Source organism: Neophocaena asiaeorientalis, unplaced genomic scaffold (genome assembly GCF_003031525.2).
Source record: "Neophocaena asiaeorientalis asiaeorientalis breed wild unplaced genomic scaffold, Neophocaena_asiaeorientalis_V1.1 scaffold325, whole genome shotgun sequence".
Lineage (NCBI taxonomy): Eukaryota > Metazoa > Chordata > Mammalia > Artiodactyla > Phocoenidae > Neophocaena > Neophocaena asiaeorientalis.
Window position 1 is genome coordinate 1,675,494 of NW_020172742.1, and position 22,335 is coordinate 1,697,828.

Consider the following 22,335-nt stretch of genomic DNA (forward strand, 5'->3'; position numbering starts at 1 on the left):
TCTGGAACAGTCTTGTGGGATATTCTATGAAAAAGGTTTACAAGGCTGAGTAAGTTTGAGGAAAGTCTGTGGCCCGCTTCTTGGCGGTTCACACTTGACACATTCAAGTCCTGTGGGAAACAAACCTATTTAACTCACTTTATGCTAGAACTTCCAAAACCTATTTGACCACAGAGCTATTTTTTTCCACCCAATGCCTCTTTACATCCAATTTCATGGAATACACCTCAGGGAACACTACTCCAAACATAAATTGGCCTAATGATTAAACAAATTAAGAGAACAGAGCCAAAACCCCACTCCTGGGCAGTCAAGATATTTTATAAACACCAACAAGCCATCAGGAAGAAATCATTTACAAGTGAAATCAAGCCCAGGATACAGCTTGCTGCAGCCTGTATTAGGCCAGAGGTTCTGAACTGAAACTCAGCACCTTTAAGAAGTCAACCCCTGTCCCCTTCCTGGCAGCTACAAGGACAGGACCGAGTTTCTGAACCAGCCTCACCTCCTCTCCTCCTTTCCATGTTATACCCCCGCCTCATCCTATTTTCCAAGGCACCTCTGCTCTGCCTCCCAGGCAACCGTCCCCACCTGGCTTGCCCCACCCACCAAAGCAATTCAACTCCATGCGGTTATTGATCACCAATGAGATGCAGGCACAAGGCTACAGCAATGAGGCTACAGCAACAAGCCAAGCGAATAGAGCTTTTGTGTTCACGGAAATATGGTCTAGGAGTGCCTGCAAGCCAGAAGTCTTCTCTGAACATCAGCTTCCACATCTGGAGGGAAAAAAAAAAAAAGTGGGAGCGTTGGACTAGAAGACACCTAAGATTGCTGGTTCTGTATTTCCAGGCTGGTGGAGCCTCCGTCAAGTCTCCAGTGGGCCCTTTTTCAAAGTGGGAGTGAGGGATCTGACACAGCTAGGTGGCTAAGTAGGGGATAGCAGAGATTGGATTAGAAGGAGTGTGGAAGGGTTAGGAAGGGTAGGAAGTCAAAGACTAAAACCCGCCCCAGACTGGCCCCCCCAGTGAAGGAACCCCTGGGTTTCAGGGCTAAATTGCCCTGGCATACATCTTGCCTCCCTGTAGAACTGGAAGTCAGAAAGCCTCCAGTTTAAACCTCGGCTCTGCCACTGTTCGCTCTGCCATCTGATACAATTTATGTCTCTGAATTTTACGTTTTAATCCGTAAAATAGGAATAATAATGACTCTTTCACAGAATTTGGGGGATCACAAAATGAGATACCATATGCATGACTGAGACGTAGAGATAAATAAATTACCTCCCACTGATAAGCAAAGCTGTATAGCCTGAAATGAATCATGGCTTGTAACAGTCACTGAATGAGTGAGTGAGTGAGTGAATGAATGAACAAATAATAGAGGTTTCTGGAAAGGAAAGGTCGTCCCTAGCATATAAACTCTGGTGGTGAGAACTCCAGAAATGGCCAATATAGACCCCCAGATCCACTGATTTCCTCAGACTGGGAGGTGCCTGGTGTGCCATGTGCCCCAACCACATCCCACCACGACTGTGACAGACATCACCCCACCAAACATCACCTAAGCTTTCAACACATCAGCCTTCACCCAGTCTCCATAGACAAACATCTCCCCTATCAGGCACAAACAAGGAAACTAATCAAGCCATGAAAAATATTTCCTTAACAAATAAAACCTCCACTTTCAATGGAACAGAAAATATGACATTGTTAGGGGTTGAATGTTTGGTGTTCCTCCCCAAATTCACATATTGAAGCCCTAACCTCCAATGTGATGGTGTTTGGAGATGGGTAGGGCCACTGGGAGGTGATTAGGCTCACATGAGATCATGAGAGTGGTGCCCTCATAATGGGATTAGTCCCCTTCTAAGAAGAGGAGGATAGAGAGCTCTCTCTCCACACACAGAGGAAAGACCATGTGAGCACAGCGAGAAGGCAACTGTCTACAAGCCAGGAAGCGCGCTCTCACCAGGAACCAAATCTGTGGGCACCTTGATCTTAGGCTTCCCAGCCTCCAGAATTATGAGAAATAAATGTCTGTTGTTTAAGCCACCCAGCCACCCATGGTATATTGTTATAGCAGCCCAAGCTAAGACAAATGTCAAAGAAAATATAACTCGAGCTTGAGCTTGAGCTGTGAGTTATAAAACTACTTATTAGTAACTTATCAGTCACTCACTCAACTGATCGTACGCCAATCACATGGGGGAAATGAAAATGACCATAAGCATTTCTGCCCTCAAGAGTTCATGGCTGAAGGACTAAACACAAAATAGGAATGAAGGCTAATAAGGCTAAAAATAGAGAGGCAGATGTGAGGAATCACTCATTCTGCCCAGAAGAGTTATTAGGAAGGCATCATGGAAGAGGGATCATTTGAGCAGGCACTGAAGGATGGTCAGGAGTTGCCCAGACAAGAAAAAAAGAAAAAAAAAGAGGGGAAGAAAGGAGTCATTTTAAGCAGAATAAAGGCACAAATGGGGAAATATTTGGAGGTGAAAAAGGGTATGGAGGATGCAGAGACAAGGAATTGGTCTAAAGTGGATATGAGAGCACAGGCCTATAATAGAGAAAACAACTGAAGATGAAACAGGTAAATTGGCTGAGGCCCCATCACCAAGACCCTTTATGGACGTCAACTTGTAGGCCACAAGTTGCAGACTGGTGGGCACAGGCTGAAGCTCTCCTACCGACAGGTTTGTTCATGTAGCAAAGAGTTTCTTAAAAACTTGAGCTACCACTTAAAAATCAGGAGATTTTCATCACGGCCTTGGATTTGGCAAATGATTCTTAGATATGACACCAAAAGCATGGGAAAAGAAAGAAAGAAACAGATAATCAGAACTTCATAAAAATTTTAAAACTTTTGTGATTCAAAGGACACCATCAAAAAAGGGAAAAGATAACCAACAGAATGGGATAAAATATTTGCAAATCATATATCTGATAAGGAACTTGTATCCAGAATGTAGAAAGAACTCTTACAGCTCAATAATGAAAAAGACAACCCAATTTTTTAAACGTTTTAAAAGTTAAATTTTTAAATATTTAAAATGATAATCAGGAGACTTTGATTTAAAATCCAGATGCCCTGGAAACACTGAAAGAACTAACCACTCTGGGCTCACATCCCTTCATGGTAATGACAGGCGAGAGCTGAGCAGGGGCTGCCTCCTCTAAGTGAGCTCTCTAATCAGCCACAGTCCTCACTACTCCCCACTGTTCCCCAACCCAGCCTACATTCCTCACTGAAGCCACTGAAGGTGGTGAGGCCTCCTAAGGTCATTGTCCAATCACTCTATCGCATAATCTATTTAAGACTAAATTCATTCTGGTGCTGAGTTGGAAGTTTTTTATGTTTGGGGTTTTTTTAATTTCTTTTCCTTCACTGATTTTATTGCCATATTCCAAGAAAACTCTTAGCCAAGAATGTATCCTATATTTTGCGTCTCTCACAACACCCAGCACAAGACTAAGAACAAAGCCGATGCTCAATGTTCACTGAATGAACCTATAAATGAATGAGTAAATAAATACTTCTCTGTGCTCTTCTTCAATACCTTGTCTTCTTCCCCCCAATTCTAGACTTACGCCATTAAGAAGATGGCCTAAAATGAATATGGATGTGTAATAAAAAAATAAAACACGAAAATCAATCACTACATTTCTATTTTCATTTTCTATTAAGATGAAATGGAAATGGGAATTCTGAATAAATGCAGAACAGACCATTATGTCTAACAGCAAGACGAATTAGAGCCCAGGATAGTGGAGAGCACCTGCAAATAAGATTACCAAACACTATCAGGGATCTTTGAGGGAATTGTGAAAAATAGCATAGGCGCCATAAAGCTGGAGATGGGCAAATGTTCTGATTTTCAAGAGGGGAAAGAAGTTCGAGCTTGCCAGTTTCACACTGAGAATATGGTGTCACTCTCAGGCATGGTTCCTGAACAGATTCATAAAGGGACACTTGTGAACACCTCGGACAGAAAGCAACATCGCTTTGGAGCCAGCACAGGGTCACCAAGAACAAGTCATATTAAATTCATTTCATTTTCTTCTCTCTGACAAGGCTCCTAGCCTAGTGGATGAGAGAAATATAGCAGATAAAATATATACAGTGCAATGATGGGGTGGGCAGTGAAAAGGGCTAATTCAACCCTTGGGCTATATTAATAGAAGCATTACATACACCATAAAGGAAGTGATAGTGGTTTTCTTTCTCCAACCACATTTAAAGAGTCGCATTTAGAACTCAGTATCACTCTTAAAGAAGGCTTTTGACAGTACAATCTTTTGGAGGTCTATTTGGCAAAATCTCTTCAAAAGCATAAAGCTCTAATCCAGATTACTGGTATCTGTTGAAAAATTGAAAGATCTGGCTGGGCCTATATTCTAAGTGGTAACAACTGGTTGAACCCAAGTAGTGACTGCCCATTTGGACAGGACATGTGCTCTCGGGCCGACCATAACTACCACCTCTTCTTATGTTGCCCTGGTTGAGGCAGTGGGTCAGCTGCCACAAATCATCTTACTTAGCCAGCTTCACTCACTTATTCTACCTGCCAAGTACTCAAAGGCACTGGAGTTTGCAACCCGGGATGCAGTAGATCCCAAGGTGAGTGAAGATGATAAAGCAGCAGTGAACCATCTTATATATGAGCAAATGGGAGATAATCATAGTCCCTGGGTTATGATCAGAGTCTCCAAACACCCAATGGGCAGTCATGGGAAAGAAGCATCTGTCTTGTTCTATGAAGTCCCAAGGTATAGAACCAAAAGGTGGATTAGAGACATACTTAACCCAACATAAAAACTGCTTACAACAGCCAGAGTGGTCCAAAAATAGAATATGTGGGCTTGGGAAGTGGTGAGTTCTCTATCACTGGAAATGTGCAAGCATGTGGTGTACTACTGTGTTGCAGGTATATAATCAAAGGGATTCAAGTATCTGATTAGGCAAGAGAAGGCATGAGTCTGAAATTTTTCACAATAGGAAAAAACAAAAGCTGTTTTAAAACATTCCCCTTTAAAGAAAAAAAAAATTCCCCTTTGTTAGGTCAGTAAATGCTTCAAAAAGAGAAAAAAGGGACTAGGCCAACAAAGAACTCAGTATCATTTTTAAAAATCAAAAGTTCCCCTCACAAAATGCACAGAGGACAAAATCTGTCAAACTAGGTGGAGTGTTTGTGGCAAACTGGCCAGATGATACCGAAGGTAATTGGCATCAGGCATTATTTTTGGTGATTGGTCAAACGCTCTTCAGAGGCCAGCAACAAAGGCAAGGGAGGAAAGTAAGAGGGTAAACAATGGGCTGTGATCGAGAGGCAGCCGGTCCCCACCACAAAACTGCCATCTGCTACTGACATCAATCCTTCAAGGGGCAGCTTCAGGCAAACAATGTATCGGGGACACTGGGCCTGGAAGAAAACCAGCTGCCTTCACATTTCCCACCTTGTGACCTTGGGCAAGTCATTTAACACTACAAGGCCTCAGTTTCCTCATCTCTAAAACTGAGCTCCTACAGACCCCGTCTGTATTTTGTGTAGGCCAAGAGTGGTGAGGTCTGGGAGTGAGCCGTGGAAACAGTTGAGCCCTGAACACACATCAGTAGTTATGACGATGATGATGAACAAAGAGAATTTTGACAGAAAAGATTCCGGACAATTTCGGGCGCAATAGCATCCTGACCTAAATCGTGTGGATGTCAACCCTAAAGGAATAAAATTAAACTCTTTTAACTAGAATGCAGAGACATTTAGAGTCTGGAAGAGACAAGATCATTTGGACAAATTTCCTGCTGAAATGCATTACCTTGTCCTTGCTAATTGGTTGTTAAAATAAAGGCAAAAAGTAAAAGAATCAGCCAGAGCTATAAATGCTTAATTGATCCTCAAGCAAAGTTCACGGGCCCAGTGGTGGCAATCCTTCAAAAATAAGATGAGCACATTTTCTACCAAGACGATGCTTATAAAAACTCCAGACTGTCCCAAACTCACCATACCCTTCTCTCTTATGTCATTTTTCATGGGAAACTCAGTTTTAAAAAACAGTAATAATCAGCCAGTCTTACAAAACATAAACTTCCTAAAAAGTGTGCAGGCAAAGGCTGAAACCAGGCTTTGTATTGAACACTCGAGAGAATTCAGATCTCTGACCAATAAAGGGTGGGTATCTAAATTTTCAGGAACGCTGAAACATTGTAAATCACTGTCTTCTACACTGAACTGAAAACTAAAGAGGAGGAGCCCAGGGAAGAGCAGGGTTTTCTGCTCATTTCTTCCTGGGGTCTACTGAGAGGTGATCAGCACGCCAGGTTTGAGCAGAACTGAAAGGCACAAGACAGTTGGCGAGACTGGAAAAAAACAAAGCTCTCCCCTGATGGCTGCTCCCCTCCCAAAGTTTCCCAAGCATCTGGAGCGTGTACAGCAGCTGTGATGCGCAGCCTCCCACCGCTCCTGTGGAGGCCACCCCACTTCCTGGGTCACTGAGCCTTGAGCTGCAGCAGCACCTAGAAGCAGGTGTGGAACCTCAGGCTGCCGGAGCCCCAAATAACCAACTTGCTCAACAGTCCACCTATAACCTCAGGGGCAGGCATCAACAGCCCCGAAGATGTATCTTGTCTTTACTCTTTCTTCAGGAGACCACAACACACCCTGTGTTGCAGCAAGGAGAACTGTGACCAGAAAGAAAACATATGCCAAGAGGCCAGGCCCAGGCTTCTCTTAGAGTACATCCTACGAGAAAGGGTGAGCATGGTGGATGGTGCTTTCAGGTTTTCCTTGCCAAGGCTGAGCCTAGAACTCATGAGGGTGGGAGAAGCTCCAGTCTGGCCTAAATAAGGGTTCTGCCTGAATCTGTCTATACGATTGTGTCCGGTTTCCTCTTTCCCCTTGCTAGTGTGGATTTAGAGGAGGGTGCACCCAGCGAGTAGCACTAAAGCTGGAACAAGCAGTCAGAGGTCACCTCATCCTCCTGGCAAGCTTTCCCTGACACTACGGAAGCCAGGCAGCGCCTACCAGCCAGCACACTGAGCTGCTGGCTTTCAGTGAAGGCTGATGACCCTAAACGCTAGTGCACAGACGGTGATCGGGGCTGCACACTGCGAGACAATACATTTTCTGCACTGAGCTCCCTCTTTATGCCTAAATGCCTGCATTAGTTTGGATCAATATGCTCCATAACAGTTAATCCATGGCAACCCAGTCCAGCTGAGAGTCACCGACAAAGAAGTGCAGCCCAGGGATGCTGCTTCCCTGAGCACATGCATGTGAATTCCAGCCCAGAGAAAGGGACAGAGGCAAAGCAATGACAAAAACCAGAAAGGAGAGAGAAAAAAACCCAGATCATTAAAAAAATAAATCAAATTAAGGGGTTTTTTGCATGGCGGGGGGAGGAGGCAGTGACTGTCAAAATGGCCTTAGAGTGACATGTCATGGCCAAGATGATGGAGTATCCACGACACTCCTAAAGCAGGGCGTAGGATCCTCCTCACACACCTGCAATGCAGTGATCGCCGCCCGTTCTACAATCCGTACTCCCAGCGCCAGCGCTCTCTGCAGTTGAAACCAGTCCGGACTTGTGCGGCTGCCACTGTTCCTCCTCACAATAAGATTATTGATGCATAACAGCATTTCATGATGGCAGGGAGGAAAAGGGAAAAAAGCCAAAGCAAGAGAAGAAGGAAAGGGGAGGGGAGGCATGACTCCCCAGCCCAAATCTCACCTTTTATTTGGGCTTCATATTCGGCAATGATCTCTTTGTCTTTCTTGAACTTAGTTTGAGATGACATCTTCCAATGTGGCCAAAGGCACTGACAGGCTGTTGGATTTATTGCTCCTTTTCTTCCCGAGTCCTCGCTCCAGCCCTGGTAATCACACGGCTCTGGTCGATTTCACAGGTGTAGGGACAAATCTCTTTCACTGGCTGCAGAGCCAGGGGAAAAAATCCCTCTTGTTCTCAGAGGAAAATTCTCTTTACTCGCTGAAAAATGTCTGTAGTAGCTTGGTCTGGCCAAGTCCTCTTGACCAGAAGAAGAACCACCACCCCAGGAGCACGGTAACCTGCCTGATATTTTCAAGATTTTTCTTCCAAAAAAATAATATAACCGAGAGCACTCACTCACCCCACTCACACACACACACACACACACACACACACACAAACACACTTATGGGTGTACTCACACACTCATCCGGACATGCACACACACAGTTGTGAAGCACACACACACCCTCACACCCGCTCACCCGCTCTCACACACACACACACACACACACACACACATCCACGAGAGGCGCGGCACCTCCTTGGTCCTGCAGTCAGCCTCCGGCTGGCTTTCGAAAGCTCTCTGCTAAGGAGATGGTCAGGTTGCCAAAGAGCCGGTCATCTCGCATCCTCCCTCCCTTCTGCGCCTTTGGTCCGATGTACAGTGAGGCTCAAAGCCAGGAGAGCGAGGTGGAAGTTCTCCTGCTGCAAGGCTTAAGCTCGGGGTGAACAGGGGGCCGGACTGCTCGCCCTGCGGGGCTGGCCAAGCGCTCCCCCCACCGCTCTCGTCACCAAGCTCCACCTCCCGGATTTTATAACAACTGACACATTGTAGCCTACAGGAGAGCAGAACTCACTGCAAGCAAAAAAGGGAAGAAACATTCACAAAAGGGAAGGAGACAGGAAAAAGAACCGGGCTGGGGAGGCCTGAGAGGCCCCTGCAAACTCCTACCATTAGCAGTTGGGTTAGGGATTTTTCCTCCAAAAACTCCAAAAGGTCCACCTTTTCTTTGCAACATGCAATTTAATTCAATTTCTCAAAGCAATGGCTATGTGACAGTTTGTCACTCTGCCGGATCGTCTAGCAGAGGAGAGGGGCTGACCCATGTAGGCAACCTCATTAATATTTGTTGAGCATTATGGGGTGGCAGGGACAATGCCAGGCGTCTCAGACACACAGCTTTGCACAGCTGTTGGGAGCAGGCTTGCTGGAAACCTAGCCACCTCAGGGTCTTGTGGGGCTTTGGGCAAATCAATAACTCATTGAGCCTCAGTTTCCTCACCAGTAAAATGGGTTCTTTTTGGGGGCTTTTTCATTCTTTCTTTCAACAAATATTTACTTTACGCTTAATACAGGTCAGGCACCGTTCTGGGTATGGGAACACAGCAATGATCAAACTAGGCCCCCCCCCCCAAAAAAAAGAAAAAAAATCCCCACCCTCCTGGAGCTCCAGGGTGTCCACATCACCCAACTCTGGGAAGTCAACACCAGTCATGGTAATATTCTCAGTAAAAGCAGCCCCGAGCAGAACTCAGAATGCATTGTGAATGGTGCCTCCTGGAGTTGTGCAAGGCGAGAGGCCCTGGGAGGGGAAGATGAAAGATAAACAAGATGAGAAAGTTATATAATATGGTAGAAGATGATAAGTGCTGTGAGGAAAAAACATTACAGGGTAAGGGCCTTCCGGAAAGAGGGAGCTCTTGGAGGCTCAAGTAAGAATGTGAGGCTGAGCTTAGTGCAGAGCCTGGTAATAAGTGAGTGAGAGCAATTCTTATTAACCATGATATCCCTCAACAACCTCACAGCATAGTATATGTGAAGGAACAGAGGCACAGGTATGGGAGGTGACTTACCCAAAGTCACCAGCATTCAAACCTAGGCTGTCTGACCCCAGATTCTGCCCATGCAGATGTGCAAAGTCTCCTGCATTCTACTAGAGATTAAACCCATTTCACATGCAGTTAAGGCAGAATAAGATCTGTTCTGTAAAAATGAAATCAAGCACTACAGGGTTGCTGCCACTGGAATTTCACATATTAAGATGGTCCTTAACATGTATTGTCCCCCGAATGTCGTATTTTCACAAATTTCTCAAAATAATCTTCCATTTGTCTTTTTCTGAGTGCATAATGAATGACTTGATTTGGGTTCAGAAGTAAATAGCTTATCCATGCCAGTCCATTGAGGTTTCCTAGAGAAAGTGACAGCTGCAGCCATTCTCCCCAGGTCAGCATGGGGAGGTGAGGGGCACTCAGTACGAGCTGGAGCAAACAGTACAAGCCACAGTTGGGAATGCACAAGATCTGCTTGGAAAAAGCAAGCGAGAAGTCCAGCTGGCGAACCACAGGGCTTATTATAGCTTTGTGCCCAGCGACAGGAGGTCACAGAGTTCACAGGTAGATGCCACTGGCCCACAGCCATCACCACTACCCCCCGCCTCTCCCTTCCCATAGGCACACTCAGGCCCTCTGCTGTCACCCTTTGGACCATTTTAAAACAGTGAAAGCCACACATGTTACCTGAGAAAGATGTGCTCAGAGATTAGCATCCCTGCCTCAAGCCTAGACTCTCAAAGGAAAATGGGAGCTAGTATCATGCATTTGGGGATGTGACAAACTGGATTCCCTGCCTGGCTCTGCCACTGACCAGCTCTGAACACTAGAGCAAGTGACTTAAACTGCTTGTTGCCTATTTGAGGCAGGAACTAGCAAATGTCAGCTATTCTCTTCATTACTAAAATTTAAAATCCACAAAGATTTCTGGGAGACCCATGTGTAAGGACCTGAGCCACAGAAATGTCGCAATAAGCCATATAAAACTGAAATGAAGTATGGTATAGAGCTAGGTGCTGAACAACAGAAGAGGCTGGGCTTTGGCATAAGACAGGTGGTGGGGCTTCCCTGGTGGTGCAGTGGTTGAGAGTCCGCCTGCCGATGCAGGGAACACAGGTTCGTGCCCCGGTCTGGGAAGATCCCACATGCCGCGGAGCGGCTGGGCCCGTGAGCCATGGCCACTGGGCCTGCGCTCTGGAGTATGTGCTTCGCAACGGGAGAGGCCACAACAGTGAGAGGCCTGCGTACCGCAAAAAAAAAAAAAAAAAGACAGGTGGTGGTTTAAATTCTGGCTCTGCCATTCCAGCGTGTTGAGGGGCCTTAGGTAGCTTCTGTGCCTTCACTGAGTCTCAGTTTCCTCGTCCGTAAAATGGTGGGGATCTCACTCTTTGCACAGGATCCAGTGTAATCATGGGTTTAAAGTGCCTGGCACATAACAGAGGTCCCATGCAGTATTTCTTTTTAGGGTTCAACTATGCTGGGTCTAGGACCAGAGATGGGGCTCCACACATGCCTGGGTTGGAAGCAGGAAGGGAGGAAAAAGAAAAAGGGAAAAAGAAAAAAAGCGTTGTGCCCCCTGCGAATACATCATAACACACCGTGAACCCACAGCATCCAGAATCTTCCTTCCCCAAGAAGAGGTGGTATGACCTGCTCTTTTCCTTCCACTCCTCCCCACAGCTCACCCCAATCTCCCAGCTGCCCTCTGTGACATTCTCTTCCATGTGGCCACTTCTTCCTCGCTATATGAGAACCAACTGCCATTCCTGATAATTATCCTTCACATGGAAGAAACAGAAACCAGATTGCTCCAAAAATAAATGTGGTAGGCGGCAGGGCCAGGGGCTCTGCCATGTGATTTGATCTGTGCCAGCCCCACGCCCCAAGGATGGGAATAGCCCCTGGAGGGTACAGTTTACTTCCCTCAGGCTCATTTCCTGGATTCTTTTAGATATTCCTGAATTATACTAATAGCTAATATTTATCAAGCCCTCACTCCATACAGGCACTGGGCCAAGTATTCTATATAGGTTTTATCACTGACATAGATTTTATCACTGGGTCATGTGCTGTAATCACCCTTGTTTTACAGATGGGGAAACAGGGGGACAGAGCAGTGAAGCAATTTGCCCAGGATCACACAACTGAATTGCATGCAAGCCCACATCCGGCCATATCAGAGCCCAAGGACTCAACCAGTACCCAATTCTATCCCAGAGCAATCAGCGTAGGAATAATTGCTGTCAAGTAGTAACACTTTTCTTCAATCAATATAGTGTTCAACCTGAAGTCTGCCATTAAAGAAAGAATTTAGAGTTTAAAATATAAGGAAAACATGTCACAAACAGCCATTGATGAAGCTTAAATCACAATTACAGCTGAATAACACAAAACCCACTGAACTGGTTTCTTTTCCTGGTAGGAAAAAAAAAGACTCTACTTGGAGGAAGAATGACCAGAATAGTTTTTAGTTTAAGGCAATTTTATTTTTCTGGTCAAATATGAAACACTCCCAAGATGACTAATAAGAGTTGATATCTTTTGTGACATTCTCCAATGCTACCAATTAATGCATCCTTGGCTGGCTTGGTAAATAATTCTGCCCTTCAATCTCTGCTCTGCAAAATGAAAGCAACAGCAGAACTCAGCTAGTTAGTGCCAGAATTTGATACAGTTAATAGTGACGATAATAACATGTCTTGTCTGTATATATATACTGCTTTATATTTTATAAAGCCCTTTCATATCGTTTCTCTTATTTGGTCCTCACAGTAACTCGGGGTGGAGTGGGGGTGGGGGGAAGAGGGGGGCAAGTGCAGCTGTTTTTAATCCCTGTTTGATAGGAGTAGATAAGTTGCAGGGTTTTGTTTGTTTATTTGTTTGTTTTTGCGATACACGGGACTCTCACTGTTGTGGCCTCTTCCGTTGCGGAGCACAGGCTCCAGACGCGCAGGCTCAGCGGCCATGGCTCATGGGCCCAGCCGCTCCGCGGCATGTGGGATCTTCCCAGACCAGGGCACGAACCCGTGTCCCCTGCATCGGCAAGCGGACTCTCAACCACTGCGCCACCAGGGAAGCCCAAGTTGCAGTTTTAATGGAAGAATTATTTTATAACCTCAAGTATAATGATGGCCTTCCTGGGACTTCCCTGGCAGTCCAGTGGTTAAGACTCTGCACCTCCAATGCAGGAGGCATGGCTTTGAACCCTGGTGGGGGAACTAAGATCCTGCATGCTACACAGTGCAGCTTAAAAAAAAAATAAAAAGTTAAAAAATAATGGCCTTCCTAACTGTGTCACAAAACCCATAAGCCATAAAAGCCTGAAAGATTCAACTACATAACAATTGTTTCAAAATTCTGCCTGGCCAAAATCACAAGCAAAGTCAAAGACAAACTGCAAACTGAGAAAGCATGTTTGCAACACCTGTCACAGGCCAAGGACTAATTTTCCTAATATACAGTTCAAGCAAATACTTGTACATGAATGTTCTAGCAGCACTGTTCACCATAGCCAAAAGGTGGAAATAATCCAAATGTCCATCAACAGATGAATGGATAAGTAAATCACGTTCTATATGTATAATGGAATATCATTCAGCCATAAAGAGGAATGAAACACTGATGATGCTACAATCTGGATGAATCTTTGACACATTATGCTAAGTGAAAGAAGACAGACACAAAAGGTCTCATATTGTATGAGTCCATTTATATGAAATATCCAGAAAAAATAAACCCATAGAGATAGAAAGTAGGTTAGTGGTTGCCAAGAGCTGAGGGAGGTGGAGAATGGGGAGTGACTGCTTAATGGATACAATTTGGTGATGATGAAAATTCTTTGGTACTAGATAGAAGTGATGGTTGCACACCATTGTGAATGTACTAAATGCCACCAAATTGTACACTTTAAAGTGGTTAATTTTATCTTCTGTGAATTTCAGTTCAATATAAAATAAATACCAAAAAATGTTCCTTCAAATCTATGAGAAAAACACCAACAGTCCATTAGAAAAATCAGTAAAGAATATGAATAACAGTTCATAGAAAGAGAAAAACATATGAAATGCTACTCAACCTCATTCATAATGAACATAAATCAGGCATGGCTGGGTCCAGGAGCTCTAACAATTTCAAGAGGACACACCTTTCTCCAACTCACCATTCTGCTTTCCTGTATAGTGGCAGACTCTCCCCGTAAGATGGCAAAGGTGGCCCCCAACAGTCCAGGCGTACATTCTTCAAGCTGGCAATTCTGGCAAAGAAGGCAAAGTGCTTCCCAGGAATTCCAGCAAAAGCCCCAAGAATGGTCAGTTGAGCCAAGCTGGGGCCCATGGCTATGCTTGAACCAATTAGTATGGCCAGAGGGATAGAATATTCTGCTTGGTCAGGCCTGGATCATGGGCTTGCCCAAGGATCTGTAGGATGGGTCAGATCCAAACAATCCACATGGCCCAAGAGATTCCCAAAGAAGAATCAGGGTGCCATTCCAGAAGAAGGAAGAATGGATGCTGGATGAGCAATCAACCTGTGTCTGCTATGAAAAGGATGTGGGAAAGAAGAAAGGGGGATTCACATTAAAGATCCTTGAGAAATGTGATAAAGCAGCTTGAAATTACCCAGCTTTGTTGTTTATAAAGCACATTCTCATCCATTATCTTGATCCTCACACAGCCCTTTGAGATAGGTAATATCACTCCCATTTTATAGATGAGGAAATGAAGGCACAAGGAGGCTGAATGACTTTCTCAACCTCCCATGGCTAATAAATGGGAGCCTGGCAAGAAACCAGGACACCTGACCCCACATCTGATGTTCTTTCCCCACCCATATAGGCGCCAGACCCTAGGAGAGACACTGAGATACACACAGGAACCCTCAAGCCTCAGGCACATGCCCACTTGGCTCTGTTAAGAAAAGGGGAGACTTAATCAGTCTCTTAGCAATCAGGACCTTTCACTAAGCCTGAGGAGGGCTGCTACGTGATGCTACAGAAGTCCTCTGGCTTTTTAAGAAGAGCAGTTCCTGATATGCAGCCCAGCTGTCCTCTTGTCCATCCAAAGGCTAGGCAGTCACAGGAACAGTGATTCACAGCTAGGCCTCAGAATCCTAATTCTGGAAGAACAGAAAGAAGGACTTGAAAACACTTGAGCCCTTGACTCATTGCCAGCAGAGTTTGCTCACTTCCAAGGATGATGAGGCATTTGGTCCACAGCCTCCATGGGGTTCGGGGGAACATTTATTCCACCTGGAGAGACCTTAGTTCAGTGAACACTTTGGCCATTCTCCCCATCTCTCACCTACTCCTCCCTAGAGGAGGAAAAGTGACTTAGCAGATTGGTAAATTTGGAAGGAGAGACTGAACTCACCCCCTTAATCTTCTCTTTTCAGGTCTGCCTGCTTATAGGAAGGACCAAACTTGCAGTAGGAGAAGCAGGGCTAGCTCCTCCATAGTGGAGACACCTATGGGGGCCACAACCAGCTGGGAGAATCTAATTCAGGAATAGAGAGTTAATTCGCCATTTTGGACATGCACCTAATCCCTGTCCTCCACTGTAGCTTTATCGTGAACAAAGCTTACGATTTAAGAAGTAGAATAACAAGTTTCTGGAGCTGGGTTGGAAGCCTGGTTCTACCACCTACTAGCTGTGTGACCATGGGCAAGTTGCTGGCTGGCACCTAGTAAGTCATATATGTGCTTGTTACATAAATAACAAGATAACCCTCTGCCTTTCTCCTTTATCTACTTCTCAGTCGGTTCAAAACTTGAAAGGGGAAGAATTGGGTTTGATAATACTGACCCTATGAAAGTCCACACTAGAGAACTTATACCTTTTAAAGTATTTAAATTCTAAGTTATGGGGAAAATCACAGCAATGCATAGTCACAGGTGCTTGGTCAGGTAGCCCAAAGTCTTAGTCTGTTCAGGCACTATAACAAAACACCACAGACTGGGTGGCTGATAAACAACAAACATTTATTTCTCACAGTTCTGGAGACTGGAAGTTTGAGATGAGGGTGCCAGCATGGTTGCCTGAGGGCCCTCTTCCAAGTCAGACTTCTCATGTATCCTCAGTAGGCAGAAGGAACTAGGGAGCTCTCTCGGGTCTCTAATATAAGGGCACTAATCCCATTTCTTAGGGCTCCACCCTCATGACCTAATCACCTCCCCAAAACCCCACCTCCTAATGCCATCACATTTGGTGTTAGGATTCCAACATGTGAATTTGGGGGAGACACAAACATTCAGACCACAGCACCAACCTACAAGGACTCAGGCCAGAGACTGCAGACCAACAGATGCCTGCCCAGGTCACAAGTCCTCAAGATCGGACAGGGCATGAGGAGTGAAACAGGAGGCCATGAAACAAAAGCAGAAGGACAATATTCCAGGATGAGGACAAAGGGACTACTGGGGACTCCCAGAGACTCAGCCTTCTCATCTCTGCAATGGGAAAACAATATGAATTCTTAGGGTTCTTGGGAGGATTAAATGAGATAATGAATGAGAGGTCTTATGCTGTTGATGTGAGGAATTATTGAAGTACCCACTGAGCCTGTATATGTGGTTAACAAGTGTGTCCTGACCATCTTAAATACCCTCTATTGAGTACTGGGAGAAGAAAGAGATGATGTGACTTGATCAAGGTGTTACAATTCATAAATGCTGGAGCTGGGCTCTAAACCTAGGTCATCTAACTACTATTGAATACATCATGCAGGCCATCAGCTGCCAGTGGATTCCAGGGTAGGAAGTAGGGAACCCGTGTCAAATTCTCACCTCGTCTTAGAGTTATAAACTGAATGTTTGTAACATCCTCCAAATTCATATGTTGAAGCCCTAACCCCCACTGTGATGGTATTTGAAAGTGGGGCCTTTGGGAGATACTTAAGGTTAGATGAGGTCATGAGGGTGGGGCCTCACGATGGGATTAGTGCCTTACAAGAAGAGACGCCAGAGAGCTCTCTCGGCAACACTCTCTCTCTCTCAGTCTCTCTCACTCTCTTTCTCTCTCTTCCCCCAAACCCCTCCGGTGTGTGAAAACACAGCAAGAAGGTAGCTGTCTGCAAGCCAGGAGAAGGTCCTAATGAAAACCAGACCATGCTCACACCTAATCTTGGCCCTCCAGCCTCCAGAACTAGGAGAACATAAATATCTGTTGTTTAAGCCACTCAGTATGGTATTTTGTTACGGTAGCCTGAGCTAAGACACTAAGGTTAGGAAGCCTGAAGAATGGCTGATTCAAAATAATAATAATAATGGAAAAAAGAAGGATAAAGAGAATGAAATTAGCTATACTAAGGGATATGAATTGAAAATTTTTATTAACTCATACACTTACTCATTCAACAAACATATCTTAAACATTTCATATGAGCTAAGCATACAAAGAGCTAGACACAATCACAGACCAGATGGACATAGTCCCAACTGACATGGGGATCTTAGTTTAATTGAGGAGACAGGTAAACAAGCAATTATAACTAAACATGAGGAAAAAATACAGGGTTCCATGGGATCTCATGGTAAATGCACCTGACCTACACTTGGAGAGCCAGAGATGGCTTCTCAGAGGTGGAAATTTCTAAGCTGAGCCTAGAAAGAGAGAGAGCTGAAGACAGCAAGTCCAAGACAGAGAGGGAAAGTGTTTTGGGCAGGTGGAGTGGCACGAGCTAAAAGGTGATGATCAGTGTAGGTGGAGTCTGAGCTCAAGGTGGAGCCTGAAGGATATGATCCCAGAAAGGAACATGGGCCACAGTGTGAAGAGCCTCCTAAGCCATGTTAACAAGTTTCAAGTTTAGCTGAGGTTTAGTCGGGAGCCTCTGAAGGGAACTAACCTCAACAGATTGGCCTTTCCGAAAAGGTGACTCCAGTGACAGTGTGGAAACTGGGCTAGAATAGGCAAGACAAGGAACTAGAAAGCAGAGGAGAGGCTGTTAGCATCATCTAGGAGAGCTATAAAGGGAGTAAGACAAGGTAATGCCACGTACTGCGGTGCTCTGAAGACTGGGTCCGTCACAAATGTTGCTTCACTGTATCCTTGCATCAGTGACAGCATACACTGGGTACTATTATTGCACCCATATTTTCAGATGAGGAATTATCTCCTACAGAGCTACCCTTCCGGGGTTAGCTGCCTTAATAGCCTCCTTCCTGGTCCCTCTGCCTCCAGTCTAGCCTCCATACAATCCATGATCAACCCAGAAGCCAGAGTGAGCTTGTAACATATAAATCAGATCCTGATGCTTCCCTCTAAATACCCTGCAATAGCCTCCCATCACACTCTTCCCCATGACCCACGCAACTGGACCTCTGCCTTGCCCCTGACCCCACACTGCTCCCCCTCTGGCTCCCTACGCCAAGCCACAGCAGCTTTCTTACACTTCCGGAATGATCCAAGGACTTGCTGTTCACCCAGCTCCCTCCAGGGTCACCCAGCTCCCTCCAGGACCTTGGCCCGTGTGTCAAGGCATACAGGGGCTCAGTGGACACTTCAATAATTCTCAGAGAAGCCCACCCAAACCACCCTACTCAAAAGGCAACTCTAGCCCATTCCCCTGTTTTGTTTTCTTCATAGTGTCACTACATCTGACGTTACCTTACTTACCTATATGATTGTTCACTTAATGACCCTCTGCACCCCACCCACTCTATTCCAGTGGGTCTGATGGACCTTTCTGCGGTGGCAGAAATGTTCTTTACCTGTACTGATCGATACAATGACCATTAGCCTATGAGCACTTGAAATGTGCACATGTGCCTGAAAAACTGAATTTTCAATTTGATTTTGTTTTAATGAGTTTATATTTAAATTTCATGGTTATCGTATTGGACAGAGCGGCTCTAGAGTATAAGCTCTCAGAAGGCAGGGACCACGTCTCCTGTGCCTAAACAGTACCCGACATTTAGTAGGTGCTCAATAAAAAATTCTTGAGTGAATGGACAAAGATATGAACAAGTGAACAATGAAATCCCTTCTGACCTCCTCTTGGCTCTGCTTTCCACCTCTCACTAGAGGCCCTGAGGCTTCCCTCCACCCAGCTCAGGACAGGCGGTTTCTTTGCTGCAGGGACCTCAGGCATTTGGCAGAAACACCAGGTGCCAGAGCAGCAGAGTCAATTACTCCCTCCACTGCACTCCATTTGGAGCTGAACACCCGCTGTGAGGAGGTGGGATGGTAATGAGGCCTCATGAGGCCCCAGTAAATACTGCAGCTGTTTCTTATACAGCCATTCCGGCTTTAAGGAATGTGGAAGTGGTTCGGCCTATAAATCCATGTGAATCTCTTTATTTGTCTATTTCTCCTCCTCCTCCCTTGTCTAATGTTGGAAGGCACTGGGAGGGAGAACCAAGTCAGTGTCAGGTCAAGAGGCTGAATTCAATTAAAGTCTTATTTGGACCCAATCTCTTTTAGGAAATGAAATCAGCATTCAGCTGAATAATATATTTTTTGCAAGTTAGGGTCCCTCCTGGGCTCCATTTAGGCAGAAAGATAATTCAGAACAGACATTCAGTCTAGTCTTATTTCTGCAGAGTGAGGATTAGGACATCTACATGATCCCGTGGCAATAAGACAAAGTCATACTTCCCCCTGTAATAGCCCCAAATGATGATTGAGAAAGATACGGCTTCCAAGGCCTCTGGAAAGCACTGCTTCACCTTGTTAACTGTGCCAGGATTGGATGGGAAAGGAGCAGACACTATGCTTTGAGACAGTACCAAATATGAGACCGAGAACAGACAATGGTTTAAGAGACAGGATAAACTGAGGTGGACTAAGTGAAGGTGGCTCAAGTTGAACTTCCTGGAGAATCCGTGTCATGCACGGGTAGTGGATGCTGTAAGGGGTCTGGTTTCTAGGGGTGTGAAAGGAAACTCTTGGGCCTGCTCTAAGAGGCTGACATGGAGGGACAAAAAAAGGTATGACTACTGTATACTTCATGGCACATCTCTGAGAACTGCCAGTCCAGTGGTCTGAGATGCTTCAGGAAATAAACTGCATTTTCTCTGTGGTTTAGAAACTGTCCTTAACCTGGGGAAGACTCTGTTATAGCAGGAGACAGGGGACATATCCTCATATGCAATCTGGACAATGGCCAGGCTCTAGAGTATCAGATGCTCAAAAAATTATAATAACAGTAATAATAGTTACCATTTAGGAAGCCCCAACAAGATGCCAGCCTCTGTGCAAAGCTATTTTCTACATTATGTCAATGAATTATCACAGCAACTCTCGAAGAGCTATAACCGTCCCCATTGCATAGGGTAAAAAGGGGGATGATTCAGAGAAGTTAAGTCATCTGTCTTGTTGGAGAGGCCCATGTGGAAGTAACAGAGGGTGACCTCTAATTGACAGGCAGCAAGGAACTGAGGGCCTTAGTCCAACAACCCATAAGGAACTGAGTCCTACCAACAACCACACAAGCTTAGGAGTGGATCTGCTATGGACTCAACTGTGTTCCCCCAAAATCCATACGCTGAGGCCCTAACCCCCAAAGTGCTAGTGTCTGGATATGGGACCTTTGGAAGGTAAATTAGATTTAGATGAGCTCGTGAGTGTAGGGCTCTCATGAAGGGACTAGTATCCTTATAAGAGACCAGAGATCTTGCTCTCTCTCCCTCCACCATGTGAGGACACAGCAAGAAGGTGGCTGTCTGCAAGCCAGGAACAGAGCTCTCACCAGAGCCCACCTGGCCCCCTGACCTCAGACTTCCAGGCTCTGGAACTGTGAATGTCTGCTGTTTAAGCAACCCAGTCTGTGGTACTTTGTTATGGCAGCCCGAGTTGATTAATATAAGACCCTTCCCCAGTTGAGTCTTCATATGAGACCTCAGCACCAACTGACCACCTCAACTGCAGCCTCACGAGAGCTCCTAAAGCAGAAGACCCAGGGAAACCAAACCTGGATTGTTGATCCACAAAAACTGTGAGATAATAAATGTGGGTGTTTTATGCCACATTTTGGGGGATAATTTGTTACTCAGCTACAGATAACTGATACAGTCACACAACCCATAAGTGCCGTATCTCTGACTCTAAATCAAATCAACATAGTTCCAAAACCCACTCACTCTGCCTTTCATGTTTTCTTCTATCACTTTCCCCAGAAGTGTCAATATAGGTACCTAATGCCCTGAAACAGTCTGACACTGCCCCCTTTCCTGATGCCCTGTCCACCAGGCATAGGAAAAGGACCATATACTCTCCAGAAGGCAGCACCAAGAGCAGAAAGCAGGCAGAATCTGGAGTTAGGTGATTTAGATTGGAATCACAGCATTGCCAACACACCCCAACTATGTGACCTTGGGTAAGTTACTTTCCCAATCTGAGTCCTCAAGGCCATCTCTTTAAAGATAATTTCTTGTAAGATGACTATAAAGCCTTTATATGGAGGGATATACTCTGGACAACTGAGGATAAGGCCTGCCAGTCTGGAGTCTCCCACTGGACATAGTGCTCCTTAGTAGGGCTGGCTCATGAGGCAAGAGGGAGGGTTATTGTTCAACTATAACCAAGGACCCAGACAGTGTCCCCAACAGAGCCACATAGCTACCTTTCCTTCAAGATGTCTCCTCTGTCATTGGCATGTCTGTGTCTGCCCACCTAGACTTCAGAAGACCAACACTTATTTGGGAACGACAAGTGTCAGTCCTCTGCATCATTTGCCTGGATGAAATTGCTACTCACCAGACCTACACCAGACGAGGTCTGTCTGTAAATCTTCCCAAGTTCAACTGGAATCATTGCACCCAAACACATTTCCAGCACCATCATGCTAAATGGTGATGAGAGCCAGTAAAGGAAGCTGCCCACAAATGCGGTTGAGTTGGGAAGTAGATATCCCAAGAGAAGGCAAAAGCCAAAACAGGCCACATTTAGCTTCATTACTATACTTACATACCATACAAATTTTTCTTAGTGTGGATAAGTTAACTCATTAACTGTCATAACATAGTAATGTTTCCGATAAATTGTTACATGAAAAGGTAGAACGTAAAAATGTTAGCACGGCATGATCTCATCTAAGAAAGAAAGGAAAGAAAGAGAAAAACATTATAAGGAAATGGTTCTCAAATACTCATGTATCAGAGACACCTGGAGGACTTCCTTAAACGCTGCTGGGCGCTACCTGCAAAGTTTCTGACTCAGAGGGCCTGGGATGAGGCTAGAAATTTTGCATTTCTAACAAGTTCTCTGATGTTGTTAGCCTGGAGACTAGACTTTGAAAACCACTGCTGTAAGGAAATATGCCAAGATTCAGCGGTTACCTATGGAGAGTGGATCTAAGGACAATAATTTTTAATGCTGCATAATATTATTCTATATTTTCAAATGTTGATAATAAAAAGATATACTTTTCACATCCAGAAAAATACATTAGTATAAAGAACAGGGAAAAGTTGATTCTTAAAATGTGTTTGTATCAAGAGTCAATCCTCTAGGCTTCCTTTTATGTAAAATTCAAAAACAGAAAAAACTAACCCATGATGATAAAAATCAGAGTCTTGGCAATGATTTTCAGGCTATGACACCTACAGCACAATCAACAAAGTAAAAAATAAATAAGAGGACTAAAAAATGCTTCTGCACAACAAAGGAAACCATCAACAAAATGAAAAGGCAGGGCTTCCCTGGTGGCGCAGTGGTTAAGAATCCGCCTGCCAATGCAGGGGACACAGGTTTGAGCCCTGGTCTGAGAAGATCCCACATGCCGCAGAGCAACTAAGCCC

General features: G+C 45.0%; 1 protein-coding gene across 4 annotated transcripts in view; it reads right to left on the bottom strand.

The window, feature by feature from the left end:
• Positions 1 to 8,522, bottom strand: part of SRGAP3 (SLIT-ROBO Rho GTPase activating protein 3) — a 262,192-nt gene extending 253,670 nt beyond the window's left edge. For all 4 annotated transcript variants that reach the window (XR_003002647.1, XM_024740673.1, XM_024740674.1 and 1 more), the window contains exon 1: positions 7,731 to 8,522. Coding sequence is in view for 3 of the 4 variants with exons in the window: in XM_024740673.1 (XP_024596441.1) it covers positions 7,731 to 7,797 (67 nt within the window). In the remaining variant the exon portion in view is untranslated. The remainder of the gene's footprint in view (positions 1 to 7,730) is intronic.
• Positions 8,523 to 22,335: the final 13,813 nt, after the last annotated feature.